The sequence below is a fragment of the Myxocyprinus asiaticus genome, chromosome 25 (assembly GCF_019703515.2).
Source record: "Myxocyprinus asiaticus isolate MX2 ecotype Aquarium Trade chromosome 25, UBuf_Myxa_2, whole genome shotgun sequence".
Lineage (NCBI taxonomy): Eukaryota > Metazoa > Chordata > Actinopteri > Cypriniformes > Catostomidae > Myxocyprinus > Myxocyprinus asiaticus.
This window is the reverse complement of record NC_059368.1, coordinates 4518953-4542956: the sequence shown is the minus strand read 5'-3', so window position 1 is coordinate 4542956 and position 24004 is coordinate 4518953. Positions and strand designations below refer to the sequence as shown.

At 38.7% G+C, this 24004-nt stretch overlaps 1 protein-coding gene across 3 annotated transcripts in view; it reads right to left on the bottom strand.

Annotated features, from left to right (window-relative positions):
• Nucleotides 1–1930: 1930 nt before the first annotated feature.
• LOC127415750 (protein eva-1 homolog A-like) overlaps nucleotides 1931–24004 on the bottom strand; it is a 53840-nt gene continuing 31766 nt past the window's right edge. Inside the window, exons 1-4 of one of the 3 annotated variants that reach the window (XM_051654628.1) lie at nucleotides 21937–22230; nucleotides 7418–7558; nucleotides 6744–6905; nucleotides 1931–4410 (exon numbers count right to left, since the gene is read on the bottom strand). In XM_051654628.1, coding sequence (XP_051510588.1) covers nucleotides 4034–4410; nucleotides 6744–6789 — 423 coding nt within the window. In that variant the 5' untranslated portion in view covers nucleotides 6790–6905; nucleotides 7418–7558; nucleotides 21937–22230 and the 3' untranslated portion in view covers nucleotides 1931–4033. Of the gene's footprint in view, nucleotides 4411–6743; nucleotides 6906–7417; nucleotides 7559–21936; nucleotides 22231–24004 lie in introns of those variants that run through there. The other 2 variants (XM_051654629.1, XM_051654627.1) reach the window with 2 other exon arrangements.

Below are 24004 nucleotides of genomic sequence, written 5' to 3'. Positions count from 1 at the left end.
TCATGAAGCAACAACCCTATATAGAAAAAAATATATTTTTGATAAGAAATATATATATATATATATATATATATATATTTTTTAATTTTTTTTATTTATTTTCTTTTTTTAACCAAAGGGCCACTGAAAACTTTTATTTTTAAGAGTGTATAATTAGGCAGGGTATAATTTAGGCCTCATCTAAATTAAGAGGAATTGTTTCTGAGCCCTCATGTCTCGTAACAGGAATAGTCTGTAACACATAGAATTAAAAAAAAGAAAAAAATGCTGAAAGAGTATAAATTGATTGATCAATGAATACGTAATTGATTGATTGTGTTTAAGGCACAACAGCGCTGTACATTACTAGTTCCTATAAAAACCTCTTTGAGGTTACTGTTGCCTATGTAGAAACACTTGAAGGGCTCTCCATTCCCTTTTAAGGAATATAAGCGTTATACAGAAACACTTGAATTGCATCCCTGAGCAATCAGGCAAGCTTTGCCACAGTATAAAAATATTTCATGCAAAAAAGGTAACATCTACAACAAAAAAATATTTAAATATCAAAATAGATCAAAATAGAAGGCTCAAGTGATTTTACAGCATGCCTTTATATATATATATATATATATATACACACTGGTGGCCAAATGTTTGCAATAATGTACAGATTTTGTTGTTTCCGAAGGAAATTTTACTTTAATTCACCAAAGTGGCATTCAGCTGATCACAATGTATAGTCAGGACATTACTGATGTAAAAAACAGCACCATCACTATTTGAAAAAAGGCATTTTTGATCAAATCTAGACAGCAGCCATCACTCCAACACCTTATCCTTGAGTAATCATGCTAAATTGCTGATTTGGTACTAGAAAATCACTTGCCATTATATCAAACACAGTTGAAAGCTCTTTGGTTCATTAAATGAAGCTTAACATTGTCTTTGTGTTTGTTTTTGAGTTGCCACAGTATGCAATAGACTGGCATGTCTTAAGGTCAATATTAGGTCAAAAATGGCACAAAAGAAACAGCTTTCTCTAGAAACTCATCAGTCAATCATTGTTTTGAGGAATGAAGGCTATACAATACTTGAAATTGCCAAAAAACAGAAGATTTCATACAAAGGTGTACACTACAGTCTTCAAAGACAAAGGACAACTGACTCTAACAAGGACAGAAAGAGATGTGGAAGACCAGATGTACAACTAAACAAGAGGATAAGTACATCAGAGTCTCTAGTTTGAGAAATAGACGCCTCACATGTCCTCAGCTGACAGCTTCATTGAATTCTACCCGCTCAACACCAGTTTCATGTACAACCATAAAGAGAAGACTCAGGGGTGCAGGCCTTATGGGAAGAATTGCAAAGAAAAAGCCACTTTTGAAACAGAAAAACAAAAAGAAAAGGTTAGAGTGGGCAAAGAAACACAGACATTGGACAACAGATAATTGGAAAAGAGTGTTATGGATCTTAACCCCATTGAGCTTTTGTGGGATCAGTTAGACTGTAAGGTGAGTGAGAAGTGCTCGACAAGACAGCCACATCTATGACAAGTGCTACAGGAAGTGTGGGGTGAAATGTCACCTGAGTATCTGGACAAACTGACAGCTAGAATAACAAGGATCTGCAAAGCTGTCATTGCTGCATGTGGAGAATTTTTTGATGAGAACTCTTTGAAGTAGTTTAAGAAGTTCTGAAATTTTTCAAATTGTAATAGTAATTTTTCATGTTATTAATGTCCTGACTATACATTGTGATCAGTTGAATGCCACTTTGGTGAATAAAAGTACCAATTTCTTTCCATAAGAACAAAATCTGTACATTATTCCAAACTTTTGGCCACCAGTGTGTGTGTGTGTGTGTGTGTATATATATATATATATATATATATATATATATATATATATATATATATATATATATATATTGTATATATACTGCCTGGCCAAAAAAAAAAAGATGCAGTATGGATTTAAATAAGCAGATACTTAAGAGACTATGATTGGATAATTATTTCAGTGATTAATATGTTTCAGCTGGCAACAATTCTTTTAACCCTAACTGATGCAGTGTGTAGCTTCTCATTTCATAAACAACCGTGTCGGAAGACGTATCCTGTGGTCGTGGAAAAGATGTTACTGTGTTTCAGAAGGGGCAAATTATTGGCCTGCATCAAGCAAATAAAAGGTGTACACTACAGTTTTCAAAGACAAAGGACAACTGGCTCTAACAAGGACAGAAAGAAATGCAACTAAGGAGATTGCTGAAATCACTGGAATTGGGTTAAAAACTGTCCAATGCACTATTAAAACCTGGAAGGATAGTGGTGAACCATCAGTTCGGAAGAAATGTGGTCGGAAATAAATCTTGAATGATCGTGAGTGGAGATCACTATGACTCTTGAAGTCACATGGTAAAAAATCGACAGTAGAACTCACGGCTATGATTGATAGTGAAAGTAAGAGCATTTCCACACACACATTGCGACGAGAATTTACAGGATTGGGACTAAACAGCTGTGTGGCCACAAGAAAGCCACTTGTTAGTGAGGCTAATCAGAAAAAACGACTTCAATTTGCTAGGGAGCATAAAGATTGGACTGTGGAGCAATGGAAAAAGGTCATGTGGTCTGATGAGTCCAGATTTACCCTATACCAAAGCGATGGGCGCGTCAGGGTAAGAAGGGAAGCGCATGAAGCAATGCACCTGTCATGCATAGTGTCCACTGTACAAGCCGCTGGAGGCAGTGTTATGATCTGGGGTTGCTTCAATTGGTCAGGTCTAGGCTCAGCAACGTTATGCGCCGATAAAATGAAGTCATTTGAAAGTGAATCAAATGAACAAATGAAGTCAATCATTTTCACACATGAATTGGCCACCACAGAGTCCTGATCTTAACCCCACTGAAAGTCTTTGGGATGTGCTGGAGAAGACTTTACGGAGTGGTTCGACTCTCCTGTCATCAATACAAGATCTCGGCCAAAAATGAATGCAGCTCTGGACGGAAATAAATGTTGTGATGTTGCATAAGGTTGTCGAAACAATGCCACGACGAATGCACACTGTAATCAAAGCTAAAGGCAGTCCAACTAAATATTACAGTATTCAAATTTTTTTTTTGACCAGGCAGTGTATACATACTGTATATATATATATATATATATACACACACACACACATACACACACACACACACACACACACCGGCACCAGAAAGTATTTGGAAACTTATAAGGCACTCTCAAAAATGTCTGCATGTTATTGTATTTTTATATAACAACATATAAATCCCAGTGTCGTTTATATTTACAGAAAATTATAATTTAAAAAAACCAATACATATACTGTATAAAATGAGGACTAAAATTATTTTTACACTTTCTGGTTGTCAAGCATTAGTGGAACATGTTCATAGTTAATGTGATGAACTTCACCTGTGGTTAATCTGCTTGCACAATTCAGCTAATATCACCCTGACACCTGCTGACTAAAAGTCATCGCAAAAATGGCTCAGAAATGTGACGTTATTTCTGAGAAAAGCTCTAGCATCATGTTGTTGTTTGCATATTTGCTTTAGTACTTCATCCAAATACTTTTTAGGCCCACTGTATGTGTGTTTTTCTTTCAGATGAAATCTGGAAGGCACATAAATTGGTGACCGTAAATATTCTGTGTCTCTCCCTACAGAAGCAGGTCCTTACAGTTTGACAGGCGCAGCAAAGGACCAATCACAGTGCTTAAAGCTTACCACGCCTTTTAGAGCTGCCTACAGACTCCTAGAGCCAGTCTTCAAATGGACTACACCTCCCATGAGCCTCAGCTTCAGCCTCAGTCCAGAGAAGAGGAGGAGGTCAGAGCATTTGACCCTCACCTCAGCGTACCGAAGGTTACGCATAAAGCTCGCCATAAAGAAGAGCTTATTTCCACTGCAAAGAAAGGCGCACTTTCATGCCACACATGGCGATAAATGCAGCTTCGTTAGTTATCAGAAAACTACAACTCCCAGTAGTAGCTTCATTTCTGGAATAGTCCAGTAAGAGGTGGCACCCTAATAGTAGCGATTTAGGCTACGTGTGCCGGGGACGTCCGGCTGTCCGTTCATCCAGATCTCTCGTATGATTCGCTCTCTCTCCTCCAAACGTTGTGCTCGCTCCAGCTCCTCGGCCGACGTGAAGATGTTTGTGTTGAGCGTGCGCTCAAACCGCCGGTGTCGGCGGGCCGAGAGGTCCGAACTCGTTTCACATTCTGAGTCAGAGTCAGTGGTGTCGCTGTCGCCGTCTGCGGGTCGTGGCCGTTTCTTAGCGACCGTGTGACGAGGCATACAGTCCGTACGACAGGAGATATGAACAACCACCGTGAAGAGTGTGAGGAATAGACCAGCACACACACCACACATGAAATAGAGCCCACAATGCTCGGGATGCTCTGGGATAGAGAGAGAAAAAACACATTTAAGTCAATAAGTAATATTATAGCCACACACATGTAGGCTTGAGACAGCTCAAGCCCCGCCCAACATTATTTCCCACATTACGAGTTAAATATGCATTGAGAATGCGGTTCCACGTTGTTAGAAATGTATTTATTACATTTTTTATTTTGTATCCCCTTTTCTCCCCAATTTGGAATGCCCAATTCCCACTACTAAGTAGGCCCTTGTGGCGGCGCGGTTACTCACCTCAATTCGTGTGGCGGAGGACAAGTCTCAGCTGCCTCAGCTTCTGAGACCGTCAATCCGCGCATCTTATCACGTGGCTTGTTGTGCATGACACCGCAGAGACTCACAGCATGTGGAGGCTCATGCTACTCTCCGCGATCCACGCACAACTTACCACACACCCCATTGAGAGCGAGATCCACTAATCACAACCATGAAGAGGTTAACCCATGTAACTCTACCCTCCCTAACAACCGGGCCAATTTGGTTGCTTAGGAGACCTGGCTGGAGTCACTCAGCACGCCCTGGATTCGAACTCGCGACTCCAGGTGTGGTAGTCAGCGTCAATACTTGCTGAGCTACCCAGGCCATCAGAAATTTATTTTTTACATATATTCATTTTAATTTTAAATTGATTTATCTGTTAAATATATAATAGGTCTTGTTGACTCCATGTATTTATTTAAATATACAATTTTTCAATCTGCTTTTGATTTTACCATTTCACTGTGTAATCTTTCATCATTTAAATGAATGTTCTGGGTTCAAAGCAAGTTAAGCGTGATTATCATGAACAGTAATTTTGACATCTCCCTTCATTTGCAAAAAGAAGCACAAATCGTGTTTACAGTAATGCACTTACAATGGGAGTCTATGTGGCAAGTGTGCTGGAGAGGCAGAAATGTGCAACCTGTATTTTTGTTAAAGCATTTTTTGACCAATTTTGACTCATCCCTCAATTTGCAAAACAATCACAAACCATGTTTACAGTAATGCACTAACAATGGAAGTCTATGGGGCAAGTATACCAGAGAGTTTAAAGGCAGAAATGTGCAGCTTTTATTTTTGTTAAAGCCCTTTTTGACTCATTTAGAACTCTTTTGACTTGTTCCTCATTTTGCAAGTTCAAGCACAAATCGTGATTCCAGTAATGCACTAACAATGGAAGTCTATGGGGCAAGTGTACCAGAGAGTTTAAAGGCAGACATGTGTAGCTTTTATTTTTGTTAAAGCCCTTTTTGACTCATTTAGAACTCTTTTGACTTGTTCCTCATTTTGCAAGTTCAAGCACAAATCGTGTTTACAGAAATACACTTACAATGTAAGTCTATGGTGCAAGTGTACCAGAGAGTTTAAAAGCAGATATGTGTAGCTTGTGATTTTGTTAAAGCACCTACATTAATGGGTTAGTTCAGCCTAAAATGAAAATTTGTCATCATTTACTCACCCTCAGGCCATTCCAGATGTGTATGACTTTCTTTCTTCTGCAGAACACAAATTATGATTTTTGACTCCAGTGTTTTAATCCATATCTTCAGAAGTGATATGATAGGTGTGGATGAGAAACAGATCAATATTTAAGTCATTTTTACCATAAAATCTTCTCCCTGCCCAGTAGGGGGCGATATGCATGAAGACTCTGAATGACCAAAAACACAAGAAGAAGAATATGAAAGTGAATGTTAAAGTGGAAATTGACTGGGCAGGGAGAATTAATAGTAAAAAAGGGTTTAAATATTGATCTGTTTCTCACCTACACCTATCATATCGCTTCAGAAGACATGGATTTAACCACTGGAGTCTTATGGATTACTTTTATGATGCTTTTATGTGATTTTTGGAGCTTCCAAATTTTGGCACCTATTCACTTGCATTGTACGGACCTACAGAGCTGAAATATTCTTCTAAAAATCTTCATTTGTGTTCTGCAGATGAAAAAAAGTCATCCACATCTGGGGTGGCATGAGGGTGAGTAAATGATGGAGAGAATTTTCATTTTTAGGTGAACTATTCCTTTAATTGTTCTGTACAAATATGTGCTTTGTATGAGCTGTAAAGTTGTCAACATCATCCTTGTAGCAGTGGGACTACTTTTCCAAGTGGATAAACTTTCGAAGCTTTTTTTTTTAACTTTTTATAGATTTCAATGTTAAATGTATTACTGTAAAGGCAAGCTCTGTTTTTTTTTCAGGGACAAGTCAAAATTATTTTCTGTGGTAATCAACAATATGTCACAGGTGTTGTCCAAGGATCTTAACTTGTGTTGAACTTAGAACATTTTTCTCATTGAGTGATGCACAGCAGTTATATGTGTTGTTACCTGTGATGTAGGTGTATGCTGCCAGGGCGCTGCTGATGAGAGCCATCGCTGGTCTGCTTATGGTGGAGATGGTGGGGTTTGGATCACTGTCTCTCTCTCTTTCTCCAGACTGATCTGGCTTCTCTGAATACGGACCAGAATTCCGGCCTCGTGTCGACCTCCCTGCGAAATTCACACCATCATCCTGAGTTCATTTAACAGCCCTGAGCTGAATCAACCAATAACCATGAGATAACCAATAACTTTACAAAACATAATGATCATGATCAGATGTTATGCGTCTATGATAATTTAGTTAAAATGCCCTGGGCTTTCATTTCCGGGAATAATTATATAAAGAATAGACTGATTTACATAAATAATTAAATAACAGTCTGTCTGTCTCCCATCATCATTGTGTGTGTGCTGTTAATATAATAAACAAACAGTTTTAAACAATGTCATAATGAATATTCCGGAAAGAAACATTTCCAATTGCACAAATAAGTCATCAACAATCATCACAAACTAAAAAAACAATCTCACATTAAAAGCTGTGATATAACAGATGTTTTCTTGACTCAGAGGAAATGTATTCATGGGCATTTTAGTTTTTGTCAGATTTTTATAAAACTCCTAATTGGAGTAAAGGCCAAAGTATTGTTTCAGGAATTCAGCTGGAGTTGAAGTCCTACCTGACGAAGTGTCAGAGGTCAGAGGCGGGGTCCCGTCAGGGGGGGCGCTATCTCCCACCACGTTGGGGTCATGAGGCAGAGAAGGGGGAGAGTGGAACGACGGACGCCTGGAAACTGATTCCTGAAAGAGTTTCTGTGGGACTGAAGAAAAATAGACAGACATTATTCAATCATTTCCCAAAAATCATGCCTTTATTCTCTTAAATCCCCTTTCTACCCCCTTACACACACACACACACAAACTCACAACATTCATGAGCCAACATTCCATCCGCTTATGATGTGGTCACCAAGAGTGACCACAAGTCTGTCCAACACACACACACACACACACACACACACACACACACACACACACACACACACAAGTCTGTCTTTGTGCAATATAAACAATGAAACTGAATATTTTTATTCACATGAAGAAATTACCGGGCCGAGCACATTGGAAAAATTTAGAAAATGACCACAATTTGACAAAATACATCCTGTAGATGATGTGGATGAAGTTGTTTTGGTGGTAATTCTCAACTTCCATAACTACGGCAACCCAGTTTTGAGGATTTTCTTTAGTTATAGTGCCCCTGAGCACCGTAAATGGCATGAATCCTCCTTAAATTGAGCCATTAGCTCCACTGTAACATTAAGGAGACAAATGGCTGTTTTTATTTGCCAAATTTCAGAATTGATCGAATTTGAAGAAATACAGCTAATAACCGATTAATCGGACGATAGAAAAAAAAAGAATATATATATACATATATCGATCAGCCACAACATTAAACCCACCTGCCTAATATTGTGTAGGTCCCCCTCGTGCTGCCAAAACAGTGCAGACTCGCATCTCAGAATAGCATTCTGACATGATATTCTTCTCACCACAATTGTACAGAGCGGTTATCTGAGTTACCGTAGACTTTGTCAGTTCAAACCAGTCTGGCCATTCTCTGTTGACCTCTCTCATCAACAAGGCATTTCCATTTACAGAACTGCCACTCACAGGATGTTTTTTGTTTTTGGCAGTATTCGGAGTAAATTCTAGAGACTGTTGTGTGTGAAAATCCCAGAAATACTCAAACCAGCCCATCTGGCACCAACAATCATGCCACGGTCGAAATCACTGAGATCACATTTTTCCCCATTCTGATGGTTGATGTGAACATTAACTGAAGCTCCTGACCCGTATCTGCATGATTTTATGGACTGCACTGCTGCCACACGATTGGCTGATTAGATAATCACATGGATGATTGTTGGTGCCAGACAGGCTGGTTTGAGTATTTCTGTGGTTTTAATGTTGTGATATATATATATATATATATATATATATATATACAGTATCATTTCTATATTTTGTATAATATTTCTTCTAATGTTTTGTGTGTTATATAATGTAAAAAGCACATTAAAAATGTTCTTTGCCTTTCCTTACTGTGCTACAAAAAAAAATAAGATTTGGTACATAACGTGGAACTTTTCATTATAAACAAGACCTCTTCTTTTGAAATGTCGGCACTCCTGCGTGCTCACTGATGGCTGATTCACTGTGTGATTCGCTGAGAATGTGACTCTGATTCAAACCGCTAACCTGAGCTCCTGAGCTCAAACACATTTCGTGAAGTCTTTTCAGCTGATTCATTAAAGAGACTTTTGACAGTAAATGATTTGATTTTCATTCCAATAAAGGAATTGATTTTTAACAATAATTTATAAACCTTTAAAGACAGACCTGCTGTGAGCTCCAAGGTTGTTGTTAATCCATGGAATATAATTCTGCTGAAACCACCAGTCCACGTTACTTTAACTTAATTTCTGAAAAACTGTGTTAACAAAGAAATTCTTAGGAAGAAATTTTTTTCTTAGGTGAGAAAAAACATTATCTGCTAAAAGATGTGACAAATCAAAATGTATTTGAAAACGTTTCATTAGCAGTGTGTATAAGCCAGATTTCATGCAAATCAGACAACATGTAAATTTGCCTTTATCCACAGTTTTCCTGAGCAACCATTGGGTGGCGCCATGATGATTCTAATTGCCTGTTTTCTATTTCTGGTCTCGAGACACTGGGTAAAAACTGCCAAACGAGCAATTCAGTATACAATTATGCTACCTTCAAAAATCGATCATATGAAAGTATCTCAGCAGACAGGATGTGACGCAAACATTGGATTCGGACATGCCTTGATCCCTTCCTACCTCCATATACAGTCTCCGGAGGCAGCATTTTCCTGGTTTCAGACACAGGTTGCATCCGAAACCAGGAAAATGCTGCCTTCGGAGTCAGGATGAAAATAAGCCGATTTTCAAACTGTTTAACTGATTAGGCAGCAAGGCAGCAAGTCAGCTGCCTATGTTTTAGGATGCAGCCCTAGACTCGTGGCCCGATACACTACTTGCTTGCCACGATCCTACCAAGTTTGGGACCTCTAAGATTTAAGGTGTCTGACTCCCAATCTGTATTAGGGCAGAGAACTAATCGAACCGGATAAAATCTTTACTGTTCGGACCACTAAAAATGGCAATGACACAACACCCAGAAAGAGACATTTAGTGCAGAGTAGACACACACACAGAACACACTTCCAGTAACACACAGCATGAATAAACATGGCGCCAAATTTAGCGAAACAGATTTCAGTTGAAATCCAGAGAGTCTGGAAATGACCTGCTTACACACACACACACACACACACACACACACACTCTGTGACAATACATCACCTTATGGAGGCTGAAACACTCACTGGTGCCAGTTACTGCCGGCTGAGTTATTTAAACCCTCAGATACACACACACACACACACACACACACACACACACACACACACACCGCAGGATTCTGTCTGTCTCTAGAGGAGGTCAAACTACAGAGTGACACAATAATCACTGTGTGTATATGTGTGTGTGTGTGTGTGATGCCTCTGGAGCAATTACAGCGCACTGATTGGGGGTAATTGGAGGCACGTGTGTGTGTGTGCATATTTGTGTGTGTGTGTGCGCGTGCGTTTGTATATATGTATGTGTGTTTTCATGAAACATTCTTAAAGGAATATTCCGGGTTGAACACAAGTTAAGCTCAATCGACAGCATTCATGGCATAATGTTGGTTACCATAGAAAATAATTTCAACTTGTCCCTCCTTTTCTTTAAAAAAAAAAAAGCAAAAATCGAGGTTACATTGAGGCTCTTACAATGGAAGTGAAAGTGGCCAATTTTGGGAAGGTATAAAGGCAGAAATGTGAAGCTTATAATTTTATTAAAGCACTACAGTATATTATTTACATTTTGTGGCTATACTTTTGAAACAGTAAGAATTTTAATGTTTATGGATTGGCCCCATTGACTTCCATTGTAAGTGCCTCACTGTAACCCAGATTTTTGGGGCAAGTCAAAATGTTGTGATAATCAACATTATGCCACAAATGCTTTCGATTGTATTGAACATGGAATATTCCTGAAATTTTGATGTATGAAAAAGAATGCAATAGGACGGATAAGAAGGGAAAATCACAATGAACTCAAACTTATTTTCTCATCCAATTCTTCCAAAACAAATGATCTGAGATATGCTTTGCATATTAATAATTTATACCTCCATACTCTTACCGCATTTCAAATGCCATCACTAACATCGGCTCACATCGGTGTGTGTTTGGGGCAGGACAGTTTGTCGAGCAATGGCAGATGGGGTTAGTATTCAGGAAGCCTGTTTGACACTATTGGCGCAGAAATTACACAGCTTTAAACACATTAAGAAGCAGAGAGAAAATGGAAATATTCCTGCATCAAAGTAAAACTAAACCATTACAGATTCGAACATGCTGTGTGTGTGTGTTTTCTCTGGCATTGTGTAGCTTTATTATGTGCCGTACACCAGTGTTGCCAGATCTTGCTTGGAAAAACAAGCAACCAAAAAAACAAGCCTATGGGGATAATAAAAAAGTGTTCATTTATGTATCACTGGGTTGGGGAAGAAAAACGAATAACAAATTACGGTGGTGGTATCAAATGCAACTGTTTTACAGACAATTTTGTATGACAAATTTTCATCAAACTAAACAGAATTATCTTTAAAGAAATGCACATATTATGAATTAAGCATAATTGACATTTTGCTTAATTTATAACAATGTAGATTATTTAAAGATCACTCAATTTAGTTTAATGTAAATTTGACTGGATTCATTAAGAGGAGTCGGAATCACAAAATTCCTTATGATTTCCATTCCTAACCGTGGAAGTAATTTGTGTATGTATAAGCATGTGTGTGGCCAGTAATGCGAGGAAAATGAGCACACACACACACACACATGCATGCACGCACACACATTTGTAGACCTTTAGAATCTCTGTGGCATTTCACTGACAGAAAGTGATGAGAGATTAATGGTGTAATGTCTCATATCCCACTGAAAAACACACCCAACATCACACTCTAATGCCTGCGTGTGTGTTTACAGATGAAATCCCTGTTTGCCGCACTCTCTTTCATTAGTGTAGGTGTAGGAGTGGATAATGGGCAGAGTTGTGTTTGTTGTTGTGTAATAGTGTTTAGTCTTGGACAGCGCAACCTTTAATTGTGATGTTTTTTCTGCTGTACATTTAAAACTCCCTGCGTAGGACACACACATTCCTGATTCTCTCCTTTAAAGGACAGTTCATACATAAACACAATTCTGTCATTATTTACTCACCCTCATGTTGTTCAGCTGAAAACATGGCAAACAATAAATACAACACGAGTGAATTAATTTTTATACATTCAGAACACAACACTCAGAGAAAAACATGCTCATACAAAAATACACACTGGGCCAATGGGAGGGAGATGACACACACACACACACACACAAACACACACACACACACACACACACACACACACACAAACACACACAAACACACACACAACCAACCTATTCTCATAGAATGAACGCTACTATAACTTAGGGCTGGGCGATTAATCAAATGTTTTTTTCAATTACGATTTTGACTTCCAACGATTATGAAAACAAGATAATCGAGATAAAACGATTATTGTGCCGCCTTCTGTTTCGCAATGAAACACCCCGGCGTTATTTCTTTAAAGCATCCTTTATTAAAGTTCAAATAATAAGAAAGCAGGTCATGAAAATAAACTCTGAAACCGGCATTTCTCTGTGTGGTTAGCACTGCGTCTATGAGTTGCGTGAAGTGACCGGGGAAGAGATTGAATGTTCTCCCGGCTGATGCACACTCTGGCACGGGGACACTTGTCACTCACACGTGTTTGCTGCAGCTAGATTATAACGTGATGGCTCATTCACTATGTGTATCTTATCATGAAGAATATCAGCGATATGCAGCTCTATTAAGAAGAGAAAATGTTTTTTTGTGAGTTAAAGATGGATCGAAGTGAACATAAAGGTGAGAGAGGGTAGTTCGCCCATTATACACTGGATATCTAATCTATATTATCTAAAACTCCTTTAAAACAATGTACGTTTACTTTAGGAGCTATACTGCAGAAGAAAAAATTGTTATCGGAGAATGTTAAATACAATATTTAATCAGGGCTCGACATTAACACCTGTCCGGAACAAGTGAAAGAGAAATTTACTTGCCCGACCGGACAAGCAGACTGATTAAAAAGTCAATAATGAAAAAATAACCAGCTATATTTGTGATAGCTTAGGCCTGTGTCACTTATGAGAAAGTTCATCTTCTTATTCTGCTGTTGAAAATGATCCATTATAATTGTATAATTCGCTAGCGATCTAGTAACAGCTGTGCCCTGTTTGATTGACAGGTGGTGTTCATGTGTGTGTGCTGAACATGCGCATGTTCCGAAAATGCAGCTCGTGCTAATGCACACTTGAACTAGGGATGTGCGGAATGACTAATTTCACTGATGTTTAAACGAAAATTTTGAAGTCGACTAGTCGTCTAAAAAGAAACCAACCTTCAGAAAACAGTCAAACAAAAGTGTTTATGCGACCCATTTCAAATACTTAATCTATTCCAAAGGCGATGCTAAATTCTACTGAAAAGGGGCATTTATCTGCGACGTGCTCGCCTTGAATTATGATCATTGTACATTAAATATAAAACATGACACTGAATCAACGTTTGCGAATATTTAACAGGCGTATTTATTGAAAACAATTGAATGAATAGTGCAGGACCAATAGAGCAACCATTAAAAGCCTGTTCTAAACGGAAATCGCCAAGTAAAAGTTACTTAACATATTAAAACAGTCAGGACATTGTTGAAAATAATTAACAGGTAGGCTAAGCAAAATCTACGAGAGAAAAAAATGCGTTGAAACGTTGCGCATATTTCACGACGTGCAATCGTACATTAGTTATTGATCTAATATGACAGCTGTTCGGTAAAGAACGTTAACCAATAACAGTTACGATGTAAAAAAAAAAAAGTAGCTATATGATAGAAAAAAAAATAGGTCTGTGATGTAGCCTGCACTAAACCTAATGTATTCTAAACATAACGTGCACACAGAATAAAAGATAGTTTAACCCGTTCAGCAGTCGGCACCTCGTTGGAAATAGCCTTCTTAATCAGCTGATTTAAAAAATGGCATACCTAGACTAAACAGTCATTTTGTAGGCTACTTATTCAAAAGCATAAATTTTTTAATGAGCAAAATTAACATGTCGACACGGTCCGGTGAAAGGCGGGACTTGACTCACCTGAGGCGGCTATCCTGCGCTTGAAAAAGCCCGCTCAGCGGAAATATGACATACAAGCACACACAGATTTAAAGAAGAATCAAATGTGAAAACATCCATAGGGACTTTCAAACATTTGGAATTCCCGCACCACCACCGAAGTGAATTCAATAGCTACTTTGCTGAGTTTGCTTGTCTAGCGAGAGGACATTTTCCTACGCATGCCTGAGATGAAATGAAAGTTTGTATCTGCTCCAGATATCCTCTTTTTTATATAATATTTGTATTATTAATTATATTTAAAATATGTAACATTAATATGACAGTAATTTAAATGCAGCCTCTGTAAAAATATAAAGCCAAATGTAAATGTGTAAAAATGTTGATCAGTTTAATGGGGGGGAATTATTAGCCGACTAGTAATTCCAGTGTCGACTAGCAGCATCAGAACCATCTAGTCTCGCACATCCCTAACCTGAATGGTCAAATACATTTCAAAATTCCGCCAAAATGCCCGTCTTGGTGAGGTATTCATGTAAACACAGAGAGTGATGTCTAAAGTGAACATAAACAGCGAAGAAAAAAGCTGATTTGTATTAAAATGTCAGACTTGTAAGTGTAAATGTAAATTAATAGACCTGCTGCTGTCTAGTGTGTCATTATAATAATCAAACAACCATAACAAGAAAATGAGAAAACACTCCTTGAAAAAGTATCAATGTATTATAATCATACAGTAAAGATCAGTAGTAGTTTTATGTTGCATTTCATTCTGAATGTTTGCATGAATACTTGAAAGACTTCTGCTTTTAAAAACTTTTAAAACTGTTAAATTTTTTATTTATTTTTTGTTCTATTATTTTTAATCTATTTCTATTCATTGCTGGTTTTTATTGTTATAAAAACAGTATAAAAGACTGTTTACTAGTCTTTAATAATTAAGAACTTGAAACCATTCTTCCATAATTAACATATAAGTTATTGTTATTATTTGTTGTGGTTTTGAGAATAGTGAAATTTCACTACCGACTACTGACATTTTGGTATTGTGATAATGTATAGCCTTTATTGTACATGGTAGATCTTGCTGCGATAACATGATTAAAAATATCTCATTCCATAGAAGTGTGAGCACCCCTGCTGTAAATGATGGCAATGGCTTTCCTTTATTTGACTACCATACATAACATAAAATAATTATCATATGACAATAGCCTCCTCCCCAACACAGTGCAGGTTACATTTCAAGTTCAAGGAAATCCACTGTTAAAAAGTTTTTTTTTTTTAAAGTTCAATAAATGCATGATGTTCCAAAGTCAATGAGTAATCGTGTTAAATAATTGTACACAAGCACACAAGCAGACACGTGAGATGAAAGTGTCATAGAAGTTACACGAGATGGTTGCTTCAGAAAGTGTGCTTTTCATTTCTCATTTTGTTTTTGGACACTACTGGTCAGTTTTAGGTTAGGACAGTATGTTTTACTCATTAAAACCTCCATATAATATTCACCTTGTCTGATTACGACACCATTTCACTCGCTTTTGGTGCCCCCCGCTGGACATTTCACTGGGAAACTGCAGCCAAACGTGTAATGAAGCAAGTCATTTGGTTTTGCAAAGATTTACCAAGGTGAACCATATTCATGAGATCAGGCTGCGCACACACACAAAATGTATAAAGTATCACTATTGTATAGTAACACCAGTCTACACTAAATCAATAAATTTTTAATTGATTACAGTATATTGATTACTGTACAGCACAAACTACAGAGAGATAATTAGGAGCGACAATATCCAATCATGAGAGCTGTGATTGTATCTTTGTATTTCTAGTGATAATGTCACTTTAAAAATGAAACACCATAAAGTAAATAAACTTCACCCCCATATGAAAGTTTATCCATTCTGGTGTAAATACAGGTTATCCAGAGCAGCATAATAGTTTTGTAATGACACGTAAAACAGATACAAACACGAGGCCTTGGATTCATTCATGGTTTCATCTTTAGAAACAGGTGATAAGTGTGTTTGTGTGTGTGTGTGTGTGTGTGTATGTGTGTGTGTGTGTGTGTGGATAAAGAATAGAAGTGACAGCTGTTATCGTTCCAGAGCTAATATTAGATACTCATATGAAAGCTGCAACCTGGTCTTGTTGAATCATGTTACTATACCACCCGGTACATTTTTGCTAAATCATCCTTACATGGCTCGTTGTATCACGTCAGTTTCCTGGTGAAATTAACACTAGAGTCGCAACAACAACAACTTTTTTTCCCTTTTACACAAATCATGAGTGAAACGGCAGATTATCAGTTCATAAACACTTACTTTTCACCCTGTTCCTCAAACAATGCTATCTTATCCCATCAAAACACTTTAACTATAGAGCATGACTTATTTTAAGTTTGCATTACCTGGGGGCCTGGGTAGTTCAGCGAGTATTGACGCTGACTACACTCCTGGAGTCGCGAGTTCGAATCCAGGGTGTGCTGAGTGACTCCAGCCAGGTCTCCTAAGCAACCAAATTGGCCCGGTGGCTAGGGAGGGTAGAGTCACATGGGGTAACCTCCTCATGGTTGTGATTAGTGGTTCTCGCTCTCAGTGGGGCGTGTAGTAAGTTGTGCGTGGATCGCGGAAAGTAGCATGAGCCTCCACTTGCTGTGAGTCTCCGCAGTGTCATGCACAATGAGCCACGTGATAAGATGCGCGGACTGACTGTCTCAGAAGCGGAGGCAACTGAAACTTAACCGCGCTACCACGAGGACCTACTAAGTAGTGGGAATTGGGCATTCCAAATTACCTAACCAACTACATTTACAAGCTTGTTTGACTGCAATAAAATTGCGCAGAGGCTCAACTGATAGAGCATTGCACTTGTGATGTAAAGGTCCGGAGTACGAGTCCTGAAGAGCCCACGAGTCGACACGTGAGCCCAAAGTATCTAAAGCACCTCAAAATGACGTGGTCGATTCAGCAATTGAGTTTTTCATCTCACGATTGCTTTTTATGACACTATCGGTTCGGTTTAGGTTTAAGGTTTAGGGTAGAGAGGTCAGTTTTATTGATTTAAAATTAAAAAGAGCATTAACTTAGAAACCTCATCTGTTTGGGAGGAAATTTAACTCGCATTTAGCACCACACAGTGGACATTTCACCTCGGAACTGCCGCGATACGTGTAATGAACCATGTACTATCACATAAGTCACATTATTTTCATGAGATCAGGCAGGAAAAGGCAGGTCAGTTTGTACTTCACTGATTTTCAAATCATAACTTTTTATAAATAAGTATTTTCTCCCTGTTTATACTGTCAAAGTTTCTTGCATCAAAAACTGTTGCAGTTTAGTTCCCTCTCACTGCACTTAACAATTACACTGGCTGTTTTTGCAGCTGTGATTTTAAACCAACAAATGACAATTTTATAGCACGACGCTGACCCTACAGAGAAACACATTTCCCACGATGCATCACTAGAAAAAGTAAAAACATGCAACACATGACCTGACGTGTTCAGAATCGCATTGCACTGTACTGACCTACAGATAGCTTTACCAGCACGCCGCCTGAAGGAATTCACAGAATTCCAGTGTGGTCCCTCTTGCAGCAGCATTAGTCTGGAATTCTGTATTAAACACCCTGTTTCACCCTCTCTGAGTGGCTAGGACAAACACACATCCATTTGCATGTTTACACACATAAGCACATAAAGTATGTACACATACACGCACATCTCATATGAAACATCCAAAGAATGTTTTCCTACACACCATGTAGAAACTGAGACAGGGAGAAAGAGTGAGAGTCTGCTCTCTGTGTAAATCTTCCTGGACAAACACACAGTCACGTTGCGGCATTGTTACTGAACCCAAAGCCTGGCACAGATAACACATACACATAGTCCTGACGCTGTGTTTATGCTGACACTGCAGACAGACCCACACTTATCCAAACACACGGGCTCTGCCCAGCCATAAACACACAAACACACACACACACACCTTAAAATGACTAGACCCAGACGGAATCCGCAAACTACTTTTGCATTTTCTGCACTGATCTCAAGGGATCTGAGAGCATAATCAAATTAGCCAATAATTTTAATAAACAAACATGCAAAGGCTGGGGGTTGTTTATACTGTAACTTTGTGACTGATGGGTGTTCCAATTCTGCAGAAATCTTGTCACACGTCTCGTGAAAGATGTACAAATCATGAACAAATGAAACACTGAGAGGATCGCTGATAATTATAGAGCTCTACCAAACACTCAAGGCTGTAAAAATGAATTCATCGCATAACAAGGCTGCAGTTCATTTCTGTGAGTGAAATATGAGTTCAAGACTAACAGTTCAAAGCATCTGTTTACATTAAAAAACTTTAAAAGGCATATGCCTGCTGCGCTCTCAACTACACAACTTAAAATGAAGCTGTGAATTAATTTGCTCTGTTCAAAGTGTGTGCATATGTGTGTTTGGCAAAATTCTCACTCCTGACAAATTAGTGTTAATAGGCACAAGTCTGGCCAGTAAAAACTCCCTGAATGGTGCACATATTCAGCTCCCTTTCTCTCTTTCAAATGGGTAGAAATTCTTGCATACACAAATTGAACAAATCCCTACATATAAATTCACTCTCTTATACAAACTATTGCTGTGGATATTAATGGACTTCCGGGGGCATATTAAGTGTTTGCCTGTGCAAAACTTGCTGTCAGGGCATGCTGCTGTGTTTCGAGTGGTTGCTAAGGTGTTGTTAGGTGGTTTCTAGAGTGTTTTGGGTGGTTGCTTTGGTGTTGCTAGGGTGTTCTGAGTGGCTGCTAAGGTGTTGCTTGGTGGTTTAGGTTTCTAGGATTTTCTGTGTGGTTGCTGAAGTGTTGCTATGTGGTTTCAAGGTTTCTATGGTGTCCTAAATGGCTGCTAAGGTGTTGCTTGATGGTTTCTAGGGTATTTCTGATGGTTGCTAAGGTGTTGTTAGGTGGTTTAAAGGGTGTTCTGAGTGGTTGTTAATGTGCTGCTATGTGGTTTCTAATGTGTTCTGAGTGGTTACTAGGTGGTTCCCATGTTTCTAGGGTGTTCTGTGTGGTTGCTAAGGTGTTGCTAGGTGATTTTAGGTTTCTAGGATGTTCTGTGTGGTTGCTGAAGTGTTGCTAGGTGGTTTCAAGGTTTCTATGGTGTCCTAAATGGCTGCTAAGGTGTTGCTTGGTGGTTTCTAGTTTTTTTTTCTCCCAATTTTGAATGCCCAATTCCCATTACTTAGTAGGTCCTCGTGGTTACTCACCTCAATCCGGGTGGCGGAGGACAAGTCTCAGTTGCCTCCGCTTCTGAGACCGTCAATCCGCGCATCTTATCACGTGGCTCACTGTGCATGACACTGCGGAGACTCACAGCACTGGAGGCTCATGCTACTCTCCGTGATCCATGCACAGCTTACCACGCGCCCCATTGAGAGCGAGAAACACTAATCGCGATCACAAGGTTACCCCATGTGACTCTACCCTCCCTAGCAACCAGGCCAATTTGGTTGCTTAGGAGACCTGGCTGGAGTCACTCAGCACACCCTGGATTCGAACTCGCGACTCCAGGGGCAGTAGTCAACGTCAATACTCGCTGAGCTACCAAGGACCCTCTAGGGTATTTTTCGTGGTTGCTAAGGTGTTGTTAGTTGGTTTATAGGGTGTTCTGCGTGGTTGCTAATGTGCTACTATGTGGTTTCTAAGGTGTTCTGATTGGTTGCTTAGGTGTTGCTAGGTGGTTTTAGGTTTCTAGGATGTTCTGTGTGGTTGCTAAAGTGTTCTTAGTGGTTACTAAGATGTTGCTTGGTGTTTCTATGTTTCTAGGGTTTTCTGTGTGGTTGCTAAGATGTTGCTAGGTGGTTTCAATGTTGTTCTGGGAGGTTGCTAAGGTGTGGCTAGGTGGTTTCTAGGTGGTTTCTAGAGTGTTATGGGTGGTTGCTAAGGTGTTGTTAGGTGGTTTCTAGGGTGTTCTGGCTGGTCACTATGGCATTGTTATGTGTTTTTTAGGTTTCTGGGTGTTCTTCTGAGTGGTTGCTAAGGTGTTTTCTTGGTTTATAAGGTGTTCTGAGTGTTTACCAAGGTGTTGCTAGGTGATTTCTAGGTTTATATGATATTCTGGATGGTTGATAAGGTGTTGCTTGGTGCTTTCTAGGTTTCTAGGGTGTTCTGAGTGGTTACTAAGGTGTTGCTAGGTTGTTTCTATGTTTCAAGGGTGTTCTGTGTTGTTGTAAAGGTGTTGCTAGGTGTTTTCTAGGTTTCTATCATGTTCTGAGTGGTTACAAAGGTGTTGCTAGGTGGTTTTAGGTTTCTAGGGTGTTCTATGAGGTTGCTAAGGTATTGCTAGGTGGTTTTAGGTTTCTAGGGTGTTCTGTGTGGTTTCTATGTATCTATGGTATTTTGAGTGGTTACTAAGGTGTTGCAAGGTGGTTTCTATGTTTCTAGGACATTTTGGGTGGTTGCTAAGGTATGGCTTTGTGGTTTCTAGGGTGTCTACCCCCCAAGCGTATGATATTCTGGTCTCTTGATATGACTGAGGTCATGTGACTTTGCATATAAATTCTGGCATCAATTTGTAATCTTTATCTAAAAATAACACGACAGGATTTTTTGAGAACACTGGCAAATGTTCCTTTCTTTTCAATGTTATTGTCATGATTTCTACAAGCTATACAATTTAAAATAAAAGAAATATTCAAGAAAATTGATCCAGTGTGTTGTATAATAGTAATAAAATACTTTTCTAAGGTATATCTGGCCTTAGTTAGGGTAAATAAATAACAGTAACAGCAACAGTAATAGTGATGCTTGCCTAATTAGCAAACACCACTAATTAGCAGAAATGAATGAGGTCCTTATTCAGTCTGTCCAAAATAATAAGTAACCCTTATTGATTGGAAATAACTCAGTTACAGTTTTGCTTGTAGATATCGTAGATATGCTATGTTTACAGATAAGTGAGGACGTGACTTAAGCGTCATACACAAAACTCAGAATATCTGTCAGATTTAATGCCATGCACTTCAAAAATATGTCAAATCAAGTGACTAGTTCTTACTTTGAAGTTCTCATTCTAGTCATAATTCTCATTGTTTTCAAAGCACAACGGCTCCCAAAAGCCTGCCAATCAGATTGGAGCTTGGCATTTTGAGAAAACTCGTGCCATTTCTGTGTGCAAAAAGAGTCAAAACAAAACATCTGCTACAACTTACTACATCTGTTCAATCTGTCATTCCTGCAGGAGAAACACTGACTTAACAGAGCCCAGGGGGGTAAAGAGAGGTGGAGGAATGCACATTTGCTGAAGAAAAACCTCAGTGATAATCCAATACAATTATGAATATTATATTATAAAAAGAGTTTTCCTAACTGAAAGGGACAGTTCATCTAAAAGTAAAAATGAAAATTCTGTAATCATTTACTCAGCCTCATATTGTTCCAAACCTATATGACTCTCATTCTTTAAATGTAAATGACAGAATTTTCTTTTTGGATGAACTATTCCTTTAAGCAGTTTGTTGCAACTGAAGTGAAATCGTGCTCCAGTATGAAGTAAAATCATTTATGTGAATGTGTGTGTGTTTGTAGTAAATCTGTAACTAAACAGACACACACCCTAAATCTACCTAACATATCTTTAACCTGCATGTCAATATTTCCCAGTAAATTGTGACAGACATTCATGTATGTGGATTTACTTAGCTACACTTTGAGGACAAACCACCATTTGGGGACATTCAGAAACATCCTCAAAGGTAAAAAATGATTCGTAAATAAAGTAAATAAGTTACCTAAGGGGAACACACACATGCACCATAAGAAAGCATGAACACACTTACACACACATGCTGAAGTAAACCAGTTCCTTACACACTCTCTCTTTGATTCTCTTTCTCCGGTCAGTGTCTACCTGCGCAGCCGCCTGCGAGAGTCACAGATGGACGAGTGAGCTGTAAACGCTCCTCCAACACAAACAATCTGATCCTTCACAATCTAACACGAGCGCCCGCTTTTCTCCTTTCTTTATCTTCTCCTCTTCTTTTCTTGAACTTGTGACTCACATTTTTCTCTCAGACTGAGAGCGACAAGGACCGGCTCACTGAACACACACTCATGTTCAGCCTACCAGAGAGACAGCGAGAGAGGTCGGAGTTAAACTGGAGGGGGTGTGTGGGCTTTCAGTTAGTGTGTTAGAGCATAAGTGTGTGTGTGTGTGTATGTGAAGATAAAGTCAGAGAAAAAAGGAAGTGATGGGATTTTCACTCAGCTGAGATTGTGACTTTGGGACTTTGACTCACTCTGTCTCTGTCGTCTGAGTTAGTCTTGTAGCTACTATTGAAACTTGGCAGTGCAAATATTTTTGACTTTTGGAAGACAAATTGCTTGTTATTAGGGATGGGAAATGTCAGGAATTTAACGATTCCAGTTCTTTAATGGTTCCAATAGGCTAATGATTCTTTTAGTAATTTTGAGGAAGAAATGAAGTTCTAATTCTAATTTACTGCCCTTAGTGGGCATTTACCAAATGATGAGATGATTTAAAATAGAACAGAGAGGTTTTCATTAAAAGGTGACATTTTATTTAATAAGATACTCCAGTAAAACCACTAATTAGAACAAAATTACCTTTAACTAATTTAAGTCTCACAAGCCTTGAATACACATAACACAGTAACAGTTCTTGGTTAACATTTCTTGGTTCAGTAGATTCAATCTAACCAACTCATAAGAGTCATTTGTTTGGGAATCAGACTACACTGGTCATGTGTATGTTACTCGCTGTAGATTCAAGAGAAGCGGCTCTATGTTTCATGCTGTAGATTCAAAAGAACTGACTCATAAGAGTCATTAGTTTGAGAATCAGACTACACTGGTCGTGCTTTATGTTTAATGCTATAGATAAAAAAAAAAAAGGCTCATAAGAGTCATTTGTTCAGGAATCAGACTACACTGGTCGCCCTGTATGTTTCACGCTGAAGTGTAGATTCTAAAGAACCAGCAAATAAGAGTCATTCATTTAGGAATCAGACTACACTGGTCGCCCTGTATGTTTCATGCTGTAGATTCAAAAGAACTGGCTACTAAGAGTCATTCGTTCAGGAATCGGACTACACTGGTCGCCCTGTATGTTTCTCGCTGTAGATTCAAGAGAACTGACTCATAAGAGTCATTTGTTCGGGAAACAGAGTACACCGGTTGTGCTTTATGTATCACGCTCTAGATTCAAAAGAACCGGCTAATAAGAGTCATTCGTTCGGGAATCAGACTGGTCGCCCTGTGTGTTTCATACTGTAGATTCAAAATAACAAGCTCATAAGAGTCATTTGTATGGAAATCGGACTGCTGCTGATTCAGTATCGTTGTTGCAGTGCCGCTGAATGGTAGTGCAGGAAACCGAGTATTTTAGCATGCGGTCCTGTCCGCATTGGCAGAAGAATGCATGTTCAAGAACCGTCAACGGAACCACAAATTATAAAATGATTTGATTCTGGTATTTATAAAAATGGAACCAGTTTGGAATAAGAATGTTGGTTCCCAACGCTATTGTTATGTTTCTCATTTGTAAGTCGACCTGGATAAAAGTGTCTGCTAAAATGACTTCTAAAGTGTGCAAGTGTGCAATTTTTTGGATGCAACAATACTACTGTACGTTAAAAAAACTTTCTCCTGTTTAATTCTCCTATTTGTTATTTTTGTCTCCTACATCAATTCAATTTATTTGGATAGCAAATACTGAGGAAGTTTTGAGTTTTGAAAGTTACAGTATGTTTTCATTGTAGCTACATCAAACTCTTACATTTTTCATATGTCTTCTTTAAACAAAAGAAAATAATCCGTAGTATCCTATTCATGACCAGTGTCAAAGAACTAAAGTGTGTGTGTGTGTGTGTGTGTGTGTGTGTGTTG